The sequence below is a fragment of the Oncorhynchus nerka genome, linkage group LG20, assembly GCF_034236695.1.
Source record: "Oncorhynchus nerka isolate Pitt River linkage group LG20, Oner_Uvic_2.0, whole genome shotgun sequence".
In the NCBI taxonomy this organism is placed as follows: Eukaryota; Metazoa; Chordata; class Actinopteri; order Salmoniformes; family Salmonidae; genus Oncorhynchus; species Oncorhynchus nerka.
The window spans coordinates 80,225,083-80,242,755 of record NC_088415.1 but is presented as its reverse complement, the minus strand read 5'-3'; the positions used below and the strand labels follow the sequence as shown (position 1 = coordinate 80,242,755).

The window sequence follows — 17,673 nt, the reverse complement described above, 5'->3', positions numbered from 1 at the left end:
CGCATATAAGGCCCTGCCCCGCCCCCCTTTCGGAAAAGCTGACCACGACTCCATTTTGCTGATCCCTGCCTACAGGCAGAAACTAAAACAAGAGGCTCCCACGCTGAGGTCTGTCCAACGCTGGTCAGACCAAGCTGACTCCACACTCCAAGACTGCTTCCATCACGTGGACTGGGACATGTTTCGTATTGCGTCAGATGGAAATATTGACGAATACGCTGATTCGGTGTGCGAGTTCATTAGAACGTGCGTCGAAGATGTCGTTCCCATAGCAACGATAAAAACATTCCCAAACCAGAAACCGTGGATTGATGGCAGCATTCGCGTGAAACTGAAAGCGCGAACCACTGCTTTCAATCAGGGCAAGGTGTCTGGTAACATGTCCGAATATAAACAATGCAGCTATTCCCTCCGCAAGGCTATTAAACAAGCTAAGAGTCAGTACAGAGACAAAGTGGAATCTCAATTCAATGGCTCAGACACAAGAGGCATGTGGCAGGGTCTACAGTCAATCACGGACTACAAGAAGAAACCCAGCCCAGTCACGGACCAGGATGTCTTGCTCCCAGGCAGATTAAATAACTTTTTTGCCCGCTTTGAGGACAATACAGTGCCACTGACACGGCCTGCAACGAAAACATGCGGTCTCTCCTTCACTGCAGCCGAGGTGAGTAAGACATTTAAACGTGTTAACCCTCGCAAGGCTGCAGGCCCAGACGGCATCCCCAGCCGCGCCCTCAGAGCATGCGCAGACCAGCTGGCCGGTGTGTTTACGGACATATTCAATCAATCCCTGCATGCTTCAAGAGGGCCACCATTGTTCCTGTTCCCAAGAAAGCTAAGGTAACTGAGCTAAACGACTACCGCCCCGTAGCACTCACTTCCGTCATCATGAAGTGCTTTGAGAGACTAGTCAAGGACCATATCACCTCCACCCTACCTGACACCCTAGACCCACTCCAATTTGCTTACCGCCCAAATAGGTCCACAGACGATGCAATCTCAACCACACTGCACACTGCCCTAACCCACCTGGACAAGAGGAATACCTATGTGAGAATGCTGTTCATCGACTACAGCTCGGCATTCAACACCATAGTACCCTCCAAGCTCGTCATCAAGCTCGAGACCCTGGGTCTCGACCCCGCCCTGTGCAACTGGGTACTGACTTCCTGACGGGCCGCCCCCAGGTGGTGAGGGTAGGCAACAACATCTCCTCCCGCTGATCCTCAACACGGGGCCCCACAAGGGTGCGTTCTGAGCCCTCTCCTGTACTCCCTGTTCACCCACGACTGCGTGGCCACGCACGCTCCAACTCAATCATCAAGTTTGCGGACGACACAACAGTGGTAGGCTTGATTACCAACAACGACGAGACGGCCTACAGGGAGGAGGTGAGGGCCCTCGGAGTGTGGTGTCAGGAAAATAACCTCACACTCAACGTCAACAAAACTAAGGAGATGATTGTGGACTTCAGGAAACAGCAGAGGGAACACCCCTATCCACATCGATGGATCAGTAGTGGAGAGGGTAGCAAGTTTTAAGTTCCTCGGCATACACATCACAGACAAACTGAATTGGTCCACTCACACTGACAGCGTCGTGAAGAAGGCGCAGCAGCGCTCTTCAACCTCAGGAGGCTGAAGAAATTCGGCTTGTCACCAAAAGCACTCACAAACTTCTACAGATGCACAATCGAGAGCATCCTGGCGGGCTGTATCACCGCCTGGTACGGCAACTGCTCCGCCCTCAACCGTAAGGCTCTCCAGAGGGTAGTGAGGTCTGCACAACGCATCACCGGGGGCAAACTACCTGCCCTCCAGGACACCTACACCACCCGATGTTACAGGAAGGCCATAAAGATCATCAAGGATATCAACCACCGAACCACTGCCTGTTCACCCCGCTATCATCCAGAAGGCGAGGTCAGTACAGGTGCATCAAAGCTGGGACCGAGAGACTGAAAAACAGCTTCTATCTCAAGGCCATCAGACTGTTAAACAGCCACCACTAACATTGAGTGGCTGCTGCCAACACACTGTCATTGACACTGACCCAACTCCAGCCACTTTAATAATGGGAATTGATGGGAAATGATGTAAATATATCACTAGCCACTTTAAACAATGCTACCTTATATAATGTTACTTACCCTACATTATTCATCTCATATGCATACGAATATACTGTACTCTAGATCATCGACTGCATCCTTATGTCACTAGCCACTTTAACTATGCCACTTTGTTTACTTTGTCTACATACTCATCTCATATGTATATACTGTACTCGATACCATCTACTGTATGCTGCTCTGTACCATCACTCATTCATATATCCTTATGTACATATTCCTTATCCCCTTACACTGTGTATAAGACAGTAGTTTTGGAATTGTTAGTTAGATTACTTGTTGGTTATCACTGCATTGTCGGAACTAGAAGCACAAGCATTTCGCTACACTCGCATTAACATCTGCTAACCATGTGTATGTGACAAATACATTTTGATTTGATTTGATTTTGATTTGATCAAATAACATTCACCCGTACATACCCCACCAGACATGACACCAGGGGTTTCTTCACAGTCCCCAAATCCAAAACGAATTCACATCATGTCTTGGAAATTCTAACCAAAAGGAAGAGATACTGTAGATTCTTCAAATAACAACTTTATTATAAGATTTCCAAATCTGGAGCAGTTAACAATCACTCAATAGTGTAGAGTTAAAAGCCCAACGAACAGAGTTGATACATGGGATTTAAAGAGCCTTTCAAGAAACCCAAGGACACTCTACAGCAAGAGAGTAAAAACTAAAAAAGGATAAAACAATATAATAAAAATAAACAAAAGCTACATAGCTAAGCGATAGCTGAGTAAGGTCTGAGCTAAGCTAAGAGGAGAGACAGACTGAACGAGTATGTTGTGGTGCATCAAAGTTGCAGCATAATTTAAAATTAGCAGTAAAAATCTAACAAGGACATGCATTACTTAAATACGGCTGTTAAAACCTATTCACAAAGACAACGTGATTTATCCTAACATATTGAATGACATTTGGACCATTTTGGGGTTCCTGGACTCATAAACCTAATCCTGGACCAAAAAGTGATTTCATTGGAGATTCTCCATTGGTTTTTAGTCAAGGATAGGCTTAATCCAGTTCTTTAAGTTCAGAGCAACATGTGTGCTAACATAAAACTGTTGAAAGCGAGTGAGTAATTAACGACCATAGAGTTGAACCTAAAGACCTTCCAGTACAGTGTCTTCAACTCTCTGACAGGAAAATATATTTTAATGGTTCTGTGTTGCACCCAGGTCACACCCATAGAATGACCCCTATTGCAGAGCTCTGATGATTTCACTCAGCTGTTCAGCAGCTCATAAGTGCAAAGGCAAGGTCATAACTGCGTCTCCTACACTGTAGTAAACTGATTCCACTACAGTGTGTCATGTATGAGAGAGAAATATCATACTTGTGCACTGGCTTTAATAGAAAGATGGTTCTCACCATTTCCCTGTACATTTATATTCCTACTGATCACTTAGCAATGAAAACAATGATCCATTATTCACAAGCGTTAAGGAACAAGTAATACGATACTGACAGTGAATGCTGAGATATTTTGTTAGGCTATGTTTTGTATGTTTGTGGCCGACCTCCATCAAATTACCTTGAGGAGAACACTAGATATATTGGACAATTATTTTGTCAGTGGAGCATAGTATTTCAATATTAGTGCCAACTCTCTACCTGGGAAGAGAAGTCTCATTGAGAAATGAGTGGCTAGATTTTCCTGACCACATTTGTTTGGCTCAGAGGTCGTGGGTGGCTAAATATAGGGATAAATAAATAAATATGTAAATAAATAAATATTAAGAGAAATAAATAAATAATTGGGTGCATTAGCAGACCCACCCACATTAGCAGTTCCAACATGTCGACTAATTGGAACATTTGCCTTAGTGCTCCATTTGGGAATACCCCAGAAAGGGAAGAGAGATGGATTTAAATAGAGAGAGAGAGAGAGAGAGAGAGAGAGAGAGAGAAAGAGACAGAGAGAGTAGCCCAGAGAAGAGAGATTAATTGAAATAAATCAATAAAAAGCTAGAGAGAGAGAGAGGTAGATAGAAAGATAAAGTGAAACCCTGCAGTGTCGTATCAACAATTCATTCAACATTCAAAGGAATGCCCCAGACACATAAAAGCAGTGAATGAAACAAACTAATTAGAGTAGGTTGTCATATCGACGCCCCTGGCCTTGATCTAGCCATCACTATTATGCTTTTATGACTTGTCTACGCACCAATATCCTTCTGTTTATATACCTCCCTAGGCTCCAACATTATACAGTACTTTGTAGCGGCTTGTCAAAAATTCAGAAACTAAACAACATATCCCCTCAGGAGAGATATTGGACATGGGTTTTCATTTTGTTTCCCACCTCAGGGCCAGAGAGCACATTAGAGCTCTTGGGTTGTTTTTTCTTTTCCCTCCCTTCCCTCCCTGCCTCTGATTTTGAAAACCACATAGAGTTGGGGAATAATAAGCCACAGATGGATCAGGCTAATACAGGGATGACTGTCTGGTTCTATTTCTTGGTGACATCAGCTCAAACACACATAGCAACACAGAGAGACTGACAGGTCCCCCTTCTTGAACTACAAACAACAAGATAGTCTTGGTGTTTTAATACTGTGTGTTGACGGGCATCCAGCTTTAATCACAAGGATGTAATGAAACATGATCTACTGTCAGATTGTTTTGCTTTTGGATGTGTATGTGTGTGTGGGACTGTCTAGTCCACAATGCTGAACACTCATGCCCATCTTTTGACAAAAAGCATTGATTGGTAACGCTTACTCTCTTCTATCTGGAGAACAGGGACTAGAGCTCCCGCTCTCGCCTCTCCGGAATTACCATGGCAACGCGGGTGAGACAGCAAAGTTGTGGTACTTCTCTCTGCACAGATTCAGAGGCTGCTGGTGACGGTTAAATAGGACACCAGCGTGTGTGTGTGTGTGTGTGTGTGTGTGTGTGTGTGTGTGTGTGTGTGTGTGTGTGTGTGTGTGTGTGTGTGTGTGTGTGCTCTGCTAGGGAGAGAAAAAAGAAAGCACACAATGCGGTGAAGAAGAGTCCTGTCCAATGGAGCTCCATGTACTGTAGATTGGGTATTAATGTTGTACATTATTACAATCATGGTTTTTCTTGTTTTTCTTGTTCCTCTATGATGTAGACAGGACTAAATTGATCCACACAGCTGATTCAGATACTGGAGCCAAATAATCATGTACTGGTCCTGACAGAATAACCCCTTTGAAATCGATCTGAAATATGAATGCATGATTTAGACACAATACCCTCCCACTGGGGACACTGGTTGAATCAACGTTGTTCCAGTGTCATTTCATTGAAATTATGTTGAACAATGTGGAATAGACGTTTAATTGACATCTGTGTCCAGTGGGTTGTGTCTATTGCAATGTTGCTACAATCATGGAATGAATCCCTACTGTCACGCCTTGACCTTAGAGAGCCTTTCTCTATTTGGTTTGGTCAGGGTGTGATTTGGGTGGGCAGTCTATGTTCTTTATTTCTATGTTTTGTGTTTCTATGTTTTGGCCGGGTATGGTTCTCAATAAGGGACAGCTGTCTATCGTTGTCTCTGATTGGGAATCATACTAAGGCAGCCTGTTTAGCCACCTTAGGCTGTGGGATGTTGTTTTTTTGTTAGCTCTGTGTAGCCTTCAGAACGTGACGTTCGTTGGTCTTTTGTTGTTTTGTTTGGTGTTCGGATTAAATAAAGAATCATGAACATGTACCACGCTGCACCTTGGTCCACTTCTTCCGACGAACGTTGCACCTACAACAGATTTGAAATAATAAAGGATTCATCTCTGTTATATGATGTTGATGTATTGAGAGGACATACCGTATGCTCTTTGCAATTGTCCTGTTGCTACGCCAGTTAATGTGCCTGAGGAAAAAAGATGGCAGAAATACAGACAATTTGAAAAATGTTTTTATCAAACTGATGGCCGTTCACACTCACAGTGGAAAATAATGTATCATTTACCAATCTCGGATGGCATATTGGTTTTAGGGTTCTAACACACAAGGGCAGTTATCACTGTCTTTGGTTCCATGAGAGGACCTGCTATTGCTCTGTCACAGAGTTCCATGAGAGGACCTGCTATTGCTCTGTCACAGAGTTCCATGAGAGGACCTGCTATTGCTCTGTCACAGAGTTCCATGAGAGGACCTACTATTGCTCTATTACATAGTTCCATCACAAGGCATGCTATCGGGCCGACTCTTTTCTCTGTATATATCAATGATGTTGCTCTTGCTGCGGGTGATTCTCTGATACACCTCTACGCAGACGACACTGTATACTTCTGGCCCTTCCTTGGACACTGTGCTAACTAACCTCCAAACGAGCTTTAATGCCATACAACACTCCTTCCATGGCCTCCAACTGCTCTTAAAAGCTAGTAAAACCAAATGCATGCTTTTCAACCGCTCGCTGCCCACCGGCCCGACTAGAATCACCATCCTGGGCGGTTCTGACCTAGAATATGTGGACAATTATAAATACCTAGGTGTCTGGTTAGACTGTAAACTCTCCTTCCAGACTCATATTAAACATCTCCAATCCAAAATCAAATCTAGAATTGGCTTTCTATTCGTAACAAAGCCTCCTTCACTCATGCCGCCAAACTTACCCAGGTAAAACTGACTATCCTATCGATCCTCGACTTCGGCAATGTCATCTACAAAATAGCTTCCAATACTCTACTCAGCAAACTGGATGCAGTCTATCACAGTGTCATCCATTTTGTTACCAAATCACCTGATACCACACACCACTGCGACCTGTATGCTCTAGTCGGCTGGCCCTCGCTACAAATTCGTCGCCAGACCCACTGGCTCCAGGTCATCTATAAGTCTATGCTAGGTACACGATAACAACCCACCCGTAGCACACGTTCCAGCAGGTATATCTCACTGATCATCCCCAAAGCCAACACCTCATTTGGCCACCTTTCCTTCCAGTTCTCTGCTGCCAGTGACTGGAACGAATTGCAAAAATCACTGAAGCTGGAGATATTTCCCTCACCAACTTTAAACATCAGCTATCTGAGCAGCTAACCGATCGCTGCAGCTGTACATAGTCCATCTGTAAATAGCCCACCCAATCTACCTACCCCATACTGTTTTTATTTACTTTTCTGCTCTTTTGAACACCAGTATCTCTACTTGCACATCATCATCTGCTCATTTATCACTTCAGTGTTAATCTGCTAAATTGTAATTATTTGCTACTATGGCCTATTTATTGCCTACCTCCTCATGCCTTTTGCACACACTGTATATAGACTTTCTTTTTTCTACTGTGTCATTGACTTGTTTATTGTGTTATTGGCTTGTTTATTGTTTACTCCATGTGTAACTCTGTGTTGTTGTCTGTGTCACACTGCTTTGCTTTATCTTGGCCAGGTCGCAGTTGTAAATGAGAACTTGTTCTCAACTAGCCTACCTGGTTAAATAAAGGTGAAGTCATTTTATTTTATTGTTCCACCACAGAACCCACTCCTTGTCCCCAAGCGCCGTTTCAGAGCCCACTACCTGTCTTGAGAGGTGGACATTGATTTATGCTTCTCTTCTAAAGCTGTTGTGGCCAGTCTCTAACTCAGTGTCAACTCTTGGACTCCTTAGTTCCCACCTAAAGCTTCTCAAATGCATGCGCATCTGTTTCACGCTGTCTCTCTTTTTCCCATAGTTGTCTATCACCAGGCTCTCTCTCTCTCTCTCTCTCTCTCTCTCCCTGTCACGTTCTGACCTTAGTTCCTTTTCTATGTCTTTGTGTTAGGTTGGTCAGGGCATGAGTTGGGGTGGGTAGTCTATGTTATTTTTTCTAGGTTGTTATATTTCTATGTGTTTGGCCTAGTATGGTTCTCAATCAGAGGCAGGTGTCGTTCGTTGTCTCTGTTTGAGTACCATACTTAGGTAGCCTGTTTTCCCCATTTTGGTGGTGGGTGTTTATTTTCCGTTTTAGTGTTTTTCACCATTCAGGACTGTTTCGGTTTTTCTTTATTCGCGTGTTCGTTTGTTTCCTGTGTTCATTAAATAAATATGACGAACACTTACCACGCTGCATATTGGTCCGATATTTCCTACTCCTCCTCAGAAGAGGAAGACGACAACCGTTACTCTCTCTCTCTCTCTCTCTCTCTCTCTCCTTCTCTTTCTCTTTCCTCTCTCCCTCAGCGCATTCCGTTTGGTCTTCAGGGATGCTGTTTAAGCTGGAGACGAGCAGGATATCTCTCTTTCAATTTAGGTCAACTCCTTGCCCTACTTAAGACCTCCTGATGATTATTACTCCCTCTCTCTTTCTCTCTCTCTGTGCCGTGATAACAAGGCCCATTTCCACCATCACATGTCCGCACACGCATGTGTTTCATATATACAGCAATGCTATTCATTTGTCATTACAAAGAGTTGAAAATAGGATGTTAAGGGGTGAACAGTCAATATTGCCTGTGGGGTCATGGAAATGCAGAGGCTTGAACAAGTCATGGCAGTGAAGAGGATCACCATTGTTTATGGATGAAGCAGTGTGAAACGGGGTCAAGAACAACGCATATCATTTTCACTGTCCAATCACAAAAGCTCCACTTTCACTTCATTTGAATATGATTGTGATGCGTTCTGCAGCCATTTTGATAAGTAAATGTAGCTATACTATTTCATCTTTCCATCTGAGGACAAAAACCGGACAAAAAAAACACAATACTTTCATCTGTGCAAATACACTAGTCAACTGAAGCCACAAACTCTACAGTTGGAAGGGCAGCAAAATAAGTGTCTATTTTCATTGCTTTTCTATTGCCATTTAATTAGATATAGCTATCCATGATAATAATATTGTTGCATGATTTTGTCTGGATCAGAAAAGTTTGTCTCGTCCGTGCACAGCATTCTCCGTAGATGGGCAAGACCGCATTTCAAAAGTGAGAAATTGTTTCCGAGGTCAGAAAGGCAGACAGCAAGGTTTACAAACCATCACTGTTGGAAATCAAATGCTAGGCTAGAAGCAAGAGGACATCATTTGTTAATAAATGCCTTACTTATAACATTGGTCGCATGGCAGAGATAGATTGTTGGTCGCATATTGTGTTTGTCCGTTAGCCCAGGGCTTTGGAATACAAGTGTGAATCCTTAGCCTAGGGCTAAAGCTTAGCGCCAGGTTAACAAATGCTTGTGTGAACACAGGATAAGCTAGCCCAGGACCAGTCTTAGCCTGGGGCTAAGATAGCCTGGGGCTAAGAACAATGCAGTGTGAAAAGGCCTTACATGTCAACATACTGTTTGTGCTTCTGTGTCACAGGGACCTGAACGTTTGAAATGCCTGTGTGACAGAGATACATTACATTATGATGTGCCTCTGCAACACAGAGAAATCATATCACAATGTACCATGACACAGTGATGTCATAATTCGGTCCTGCTGTTACACAGAGAAATCACATCACAAAGAATTTGATGCTGTGACACAGAAAATTTACATCACAAAATGTTACTGTGATGGAGAGATATACCATTACACCACAATGTATACCTGTGAGACAAAAGTACATTATATCACTATGCATCTCTGTGACACAGAGTGAGACAGAAAAATACATCACCATCAACAAACCTTTCTCTAGTTTGATATCAAACATTTATTTCAATATTTAGACATAGTCGACCTCATAGAATGGTGAAATTCAGAGTGACTTCTAACTGAGACGACTGTTTCGTTAGCAACCACGCTATCCACCAATCACCACGTCTATTCTGAATGCACACAGGCCAATCTTACAGATGTATAATAAAGCCAACTGACCTAGCAACCATGGAAATATAATGACTAGATTATATTTCTATAAATTCTATTTCTATGCTCTCAACTCGTCACAAATACATCCTCTGCCAAACCTGATTTCTTTCTGTAGATATGTTGTCCTACCTACTCTACACTGTAACAGCATTGTCTGCATGGCAAAGTTACAAAGATTGTATTTACAGTGATAGAAAGAATGAAGAGTTAATCAATTGGTTGATTGATTGATGAATTGAGTAGGTATAAATCAAGGTACGAGCCATAACTTTCAAAAGGTGTCATATACAGAAAATAAGCATTTAGATACAGTACATAACAAATTACCATGCAGATATGACCACAGTTTAAAGCCATCATGGAACGTACAAGTATACAGGAAAATATACAACTTTTTCCCTTCAGTTGTCGCTGCTAATATCCCCTTTGAGAAGTAAAAAATATGTGTAATATTTATATAATATCAATTCAGTTTCAATGAAAAAAAAAGAAAACCTTGATTATTGATAGAAATGTTCAACAATATCTAAAATGTATACATCCAGTCTTACTTTTGTATTATTGTGTACAAACCAGGAGTTGGAACCAGCTCAGGGAACAGAACCAAAAACTGGAAATAAACAACATTTTTCAAGGAACAGAATCAGAACCGGGAATGAAAGTGATTTATACTGTTCCGGAACATAACTCTTATTTTAAAAGGATGGGAACCATTTATTAACATTATTTTATGCTCCAGGCATGTTTTTTTCTGTCCTACAAAAAATGCTACAAAGTGCCTATACAAAGCCCTCACTCTGTCACTCAGAAACATATTCCAGTGCCTGCCTGACTGCCAGATGAAAGTCTTACATTTTTGTTATTTTTAAAAATTTTTAACTTTGTGGTATCCAATTAGTAGTTACAGTCTTGTCTCATCGCTGCAACTCTTGTACGGACTCGAGAGAGGCGAAGGTCCTCCGAAGGTCCTCCGAAACACAACCAAGCCGCACTGCTTCTTGACACAATGCCCACTTAACCCGGAAGCCAGCCGCCCCAATAGTCGGAGGAAACACCCTACACCTGGTGACTGTGTCAGCGTGCACTGCGCCTGGCCCGCCGCAGGAGTTGCTAGTGCGTGATGGGACAAGGATATCCCGGCCAAACCCTCCCCTAACCTGGATGACGCTGGGCCAATTGTGCGCCGCCCCATGGGTCTCCCGGTCACGGCTGGCTGCAACAGAGCCTGGACTCAAACTCAGAATCTCTAGTGGCACAGTTAGCACTACAGTGCCTTAGACCACCATGCCACTCGGGAGACCCAGCTGAAAATCTTTGCCTGTGTGTGTACGTGTGTAGGCTACCTGTCCCTCCCATCTGAAGCATAGGCTACTGCAGCCTACTTACATTACTAGCGTGATTCATAAATTAGGGAGAAACATTTTTAATTGGAGAAGAATGGATTCACTATTTCAATGCTAGTTAAGGATACTATAGTAATTACGTTTCACATAGGATTTATTAAATACAAAAAGGTAAGACGTGTTGGTTATTTATTATTCTGGTGCCGTTCTGCACACACAAGCTTACAAGCTAGCTCTGGTCCAACGTTAAACCAACTCTCGGAAGTTCAAAGACATTCAATGTTCCTCCATAGAAGCCCCTCCTACGTAGGTACAATTCTGTAGGCCTAATTCAGATCATGCATGTCTTAACAAGATGCCCAGTGTTTCAAGCCAAGCCACCTCCACCCTCTCTTGTTCTCTCCCCACCCGCAAAATTTCTGTCACATCTCGCACCCTACAGTTGTCTGTCCAATGTAAACACCTATAGCTCCATAGCAAGCTGCTCTATCCACTGATTGATGAAGTCATTTAAATATATATATATATATTTAACTTTGATTTCAGAGGTTTAAAAAGGAACAGAAATGAACGATATTAACCATTTTTGGGGTTCGAACCGTTTCAGAACTTTATTTAGCTGGTCGGAACAGTGTGAAGGAACAAACAAAAAGAATGGTTGGTACTGTTCAGAACGAAACGATTGGAAAATAATTTCAGTTCCAACCTCTGGTACAAACACAAACAAGCTCAATACAAGAATTATATTGGTAATCCAAATGCAACTGGCATATTATGACCACTGTAAAAACGACTGTAAACACTATTGTAGCTATCTCAGGTGTCATGAGTAAAGCTAGTGTTCTATGCAGATAGCACTGTATATCAGGGATCTCAAACTGATGGCCCGCAGGCCTCATTAAAGACAGAATGTGGACCCGGGTGAAATGTCTTTGAAACCCCTGATGTATATGAACAGTAAGCTCTTGGCAGTCTTATAAAGGTATCAGCGTGTCAGAGGCTGGTGGGAGGAGCTATATGAGGATGGGCTCATTGTAACGGCTGGAATGAAAAAAATGGTTTCCATATGCTTCCGTATGTTTGATGTGTTTGATACCATTCCATTTATTCCATTCCAGTCATTACAATGAGCACATCCTCCTATAGCTCCTCCCACCAGCTTCCTCTGCAGCATAGTATACTATATGTACTGTAAAAGCCTCACTTCCGTTCATGTATTGTTGATTGGCCCTACCTTTGCACAACAAACTGGATAAAAATCATTGAAAGATTTTCATTGAACAATTATATTGTTCAATGGCAGCATATAACACACATAGAGTAATGTTAGAATTACAGTGAACTAACCAATGGTAGTGTTTGTAATGTCATTGTTGCACTTACGTAGTTTGGATACTGAGTATGACTCACTTGTTTACTGTTCTCTTGTGGGAGGGAGAGGGATGCTATTGCCATTATACAACCTCTCCTCAGTCCTGAATCATGCACGGTTCATTATCGCCCAAGGAACACTAATGTATGATTGATTTGAATCTAACAGCATAACCAAAGTTCCCAGCACAGGCTCTGCTGCCACATTGTTCAATCAGGAAAATCAAACTGGACAATTAAATCAATTATTGTGCGCATATCAATGTACCAGGAAGAGCAGCCTCTACCGAGAGTGGTTTCCCTTTTATGTCACTCATCAATAGATACATTTACTTAAAAAATATTTGAGTGCACAGTAAGTAGCATTAACAACTTGTACAGCTGTTAAACATTTTGCAGAAAAAACTAACATTTTCTTAAACTACCATACAGGTTGCTAATAGGAAAAAGGTCACTGTATCAAAAAACAGCGAATACTTGTTAGTATACTTCGTCAAAGGCAATACAGGATGCAAAGTTTAAAGTCCCTCTTGAATTTCCAGTCTTTAAGCAAAACTAATTTGATTAAGGTACTGTATCCACTGCCCCTGGTAGTCTATTAACATACTTCATTTGCTGCCCTTGTAAGCTAAGAAAAGCATGTTATACTGTTCGAGGGATACAATGTGTGGCTAAAGCACAGGGAAAGACTGGTGTGTTCACAGCGATAATTAGGGTTGCAAAATGATGTTCATTTCCCCCAAATTCCCAGGGTTTACAGAAATCCCAGTTGGAAGAACCCTGGAGTTGTGAGGGAATTCAACCAGGATTTCTGGACAACCCGGGAATTTGGGGAAAGTTAACGGAATTTTGCAACCCATGGATAATATTTGGTGATTTCTTAAAACATTGCTCTGTTATAAATCACCTGCCAAACCAATTCATATCCCGCAAAAGTTCTAAAAACAAACAACATTGAATAAACCCACATTTGTTCAAATAGACTATCAATAATTAGTAATAAGCCAATGAAGACATCTGAATATTGTTGCAGATCAATCGGGAGAACTATAAATATGTACATAGCAAAAAATATAAAAATGTATTTTCACAATTGTCATGGTACTGTATGTCGTCTTATGAAAAGCCCCTCCAGCGTTGCTATGCAGTGCAACACCCAATCACGGTCACATTACACAAGGACATTTATATGTTGCTGAGAAAGCACACAGTACATCAATGGAAAAGGCCTACAAAACATCATGTCCATCAACTCAATACATAACCTGCATGGTTCATTGCCATCAAAGCCTCTTGCAAGTTGATAACAAATAGTATCAAATTCAAAGTTAAAACCACTATAGCCATTGTATTAAAAGAGTTAGTACTTGTGCTTGTCAAATGGAAGTTTATGTAATGAAATAAGGGTTGAAAGGTGTGCGCAAAATGACTTTGTGGCGATTATTCCAGCATCTCCTGCATTCTTAAAGGACCATTGTGTGTGATAGTGTTTCATTTTCAAATCAAAAAAGAACCATGCCTGGGGCGTAAAACCGCCAATTCAGACAAACAAAGAGGTGTAATGGGTCTGCACTCAAAAATCTGTCACATAAAGCTTACTTAAAATATATATATTTTTACTGCATTTCTCAAAGAACACACACCAATACATTTAATCCGGTCCTATCAAACCAAGTCTAACAATAAACTGCTGAAAACAACAACAAAAAAACAGATTTTTGCAGAACGGAAAAACACTGTAGTGGCCGTCCTGTACTAGACACACTGAGCTAGCTAATGAATTATGACCTTCAGAATGGCACTGGAAAAGGTAAGCCAGCCCAGTTAACACCACTGAATCCATGATGGGTTTGATAATATACAGTCGTAGCTGAATGTGTTCCTATTGGTCCTATTGTGGTCATATTGTGGGTTCCAGACTAGACCCAGTGTAGAAGGCCACTCATGGGGACAGATAGGCCACCACATGGGCGGTAAGGGGGAATGGTAAGGGTAAGGGATGACTGGGGCAGCTGTTCACTCTCTATAGGCCAGTCCCAGGGTGGGGGGCGGTGTGGGGGAGGTCCCTTTGAAATAGTTTCTGGAGTTGTCTGGACTCTGACCTCTCTCCGGGAGCAGGATGATGTTGCCTTTTCTCCGCAGGGTGGACTCCCTGCTGGAGGCGATGGACAGGGTCTCGGAGGCGGCCTCGCTTCCTCCTCCTAGTCCCTCCACAGGGGTCACACGGATGGTGGTGATGCCTTGGTGGGGGTGGTGGTGGTGGTGGTAGTGAGGGTGGTGCACGTGTGGGTGACCACCTCCCCCGCTGCCACCGCCATGCTCGCTGCCGGTGTCGGTGCCTGTCTGGCTCCTCCTGCCATCGAAGGAGCCGTAGCCGTCCTTGAGCGAGTCGCAGCTCTCCGTGTCGCGGTTGAGGTCGTTGAGCTCGAAGGCCTGGCGGATGCTGCCACGCTGCTCCTGGGGCTTCCACCTCCAGGAGCCACTGCCGTCCGGAGGCTTGATCACAGGCTTGTTCTCTGGATGGGCCTCCACCCTCACGATCCCCTGGCCGGCCTCCTGGTCCATCAGGGCCTTGTACTGGATGGAGCCTGTGCAGCTGACCACGCTGCCGTCCTCGGAGCTCTTGGGGCTGCCGTGCTGGAGCAGACCCTGCTGCTTGGACATGGTGATGACCTGCATGATGCGTGGCTGGTTAGTTAGACTGTTAGTCCTGCAGGGGGCGCCCTCCTTCAGCCACTTGGAGCGAACCGAGCCTCCCCCACCAGGAATCCCACCGCCGCCATAGTTATCCTCCCTGTCGTCATCATCCTCGTCCTCCCTACTGGAGGTGCCGCTGTTGACGTGCTCCTGCGTCTCCTCTGGGATGTGGACGAGCTGGGAGGAGCCTGGCCGGGACTGGATGGACACGCGGGCCCCCCCTGCCAGGCCGCTGCTGCCCCCGTTGTGGGGGAGGTGGTTGGACAGTGGCACGGTGCTGGCTGCCAGCTTCATGTACTGGGCGGGGATGTGTCCCTGAGCACGGAGCTCTGCCTCCAGGCCCATGGCGGATGGCTCAGAGCTGCACCTCAGCTCCATGGTCCTCTGAGGCGAGGAGGAGGAGGATGTTGAATGGTGGCGTCCCACAACCACCCCGCTGTCCATCACCTGAAGAGAGAGCTTCCGGTTCTCGTTCTTGCTCTTCCACTGAGACAGCAGCTGCTTGGAGCGCGTGGAGTCCATGGAGGAGTGGATGCTGGCGTGGCGGCGAGGGACGCGGTGCTCCTCAGGTAGTGAGCCACCATGTGACCTGGGTAACGTGCTACTGTTAAAGGTCACCAGACAGTCCTGTTTACCCATGGGACTCGGCGGGGTGATGCACTCCAAATCGGCGCTGGCCCTCTTCAGATTATTCAGGGAGCTGGACTCGCGGCAGGAGGGCACCCGGGTCAGGATGGTCTCGGGGTGGGCCGCGGTGAGGCCGTCCGCGGTGCTCACGCTATTTAGGCTGTTCATGCTGTTGAGGCTGTTGGGCTGCAGGTGGCGACCTGCATTCTGGCTGACGTTGGGCACAGTGTTGCTCCTGGGGGGCTCTCGGAGCGGGGGAGGCTGGGGTTGCTGTCTGGATGTGTCCTCACTGGGCTGGAAGTTACCCACTGCATACAGACCCTGAGAAGAGGAGAGACCATGACAGCATTCATTATTGGTTCAACTTATCTATAACCTAAATCTACTTCTACCTACTGTATCTATCTACCTACAACTGTCTAAAATAAGTCTCTTTTGGGAAGACAACATTCATTATAGGTTGAATGACCTATCCTGAACTACCTCTACCTACCTTTGCATTCCTACTATGTCTATATCTACCTATAACAAAATGGTCTTAGGCGTCTCAAGACAGACATTAGTATAAAATTCCAGGATTCCATGACGTTTTTTCAAGCACTATTGAAGCACAGTGAATATACAGTATCTGACACAATAAGACATAAATAGCCTAACCAAGAGCCAAGAGACATTTGTTCAACAGGAGGACTGCAAGATTGTGACAGTGGATTTGTCTTGGTCATTGAGTCAGATAGAATGCAGCAGTCCAAACTAAACTGCATTACTGTTGGGGTAAATTACCAGTAGCACGATCATAGCCTCAAGCACCTCTGATTGAAGAATATTAAATGTGAGGATATTGCATGGGTTTGTGTAGGCGGTGTGTGTGTGTGGGATGTGCATATGTGATATTTATAACTTGCTATGATTCAGTACAGTCAAAGATGGAAGTGGATTTTACAGCACATTGCTGAAATGGACAGTATCTTTCCCAATTGTAATCATGTTATGTATCTGCACATTAAGCTAATTCAATGCACATTTCATTTTCTCACATATCCATTACCGTATTGCCTACTTACCATATAGCCGACAATATTGAAATAATGTTCAAACATTGATAAAGTCATAAACTCAGCAAAAAAAGAAACGTCCCTTTTTCAGGACCCTGTCTTTCAAAGATAATTCGTAAAAATGCAAATAACTTCACAGATCTTCATTATAAAGGGTTTATTATAAAGGGTTTCCCATGCTTGTTCAATGAACCATAAACAATTAATGAACAAGCACCTGTGGAACGGTCGTTAAGACACTAACAGCTTACAGACGGTAGGCAATTAAGGTCACAGTTATGAAAACTTAGGACACTAAAGAGGCCTTTCTACTGACTCCAAAAAACACAGAAAGAAAGATGCCCAGGGTCCCTTCTCACCTGCCTGAACGTGCCTTAGACATGCTGCGAGGCACGAGGACTGCAGATGTGGCCAGGGCAATAAATTACAATGTGTGTACTGTGAGACGCCTAAGACAGCGCTACAGGCAGACAGGGCGGACAATTGATCGTCCTCGCAGTGGCAGACCACGTGTAACAACACCTGCCCAGGATCGGTACATCCGAATATCACACCTGCGGGACAGGTACAGGAGGGCAACAACAACTGCCCGAGTTACACCAGGAACGCACAATCCCTTCATCACTGCTCACACTGTCCGCATTAGGCTGACAGAGGCTGGACTGAGGGCTTGTAGGCCTGTTGTAAGGC

At 44.0% G+C, this 17,673-nt stretch overlaps 1 protein-coding gene across 1 annotated transcript in view; it reads right to left on the bottom strand.

Moving 5' to 3' along the window:
- Positions 1–11,659: 11,659 nt before the first annotated feature.
- plppr4a (phospholipid phosphatase related 4a) overlaps positions 11,660–17,673 on the bottom strand; it is a 30,937-nt gene continuing 24,923 nt past the window's right edge. The window contains exon 7 of the mRNA XM_029623951.2: positions 11,660–16,249. Within this exon, the coding sequence (XP_029479811.1) occupies positions 14,621–16,249 (1,629 nt within the window). The 3' untranslated portion in view covers positions 11,660–14,620. The remainder of the gene's footprint in view (positions 16,250–17,673) is intronic.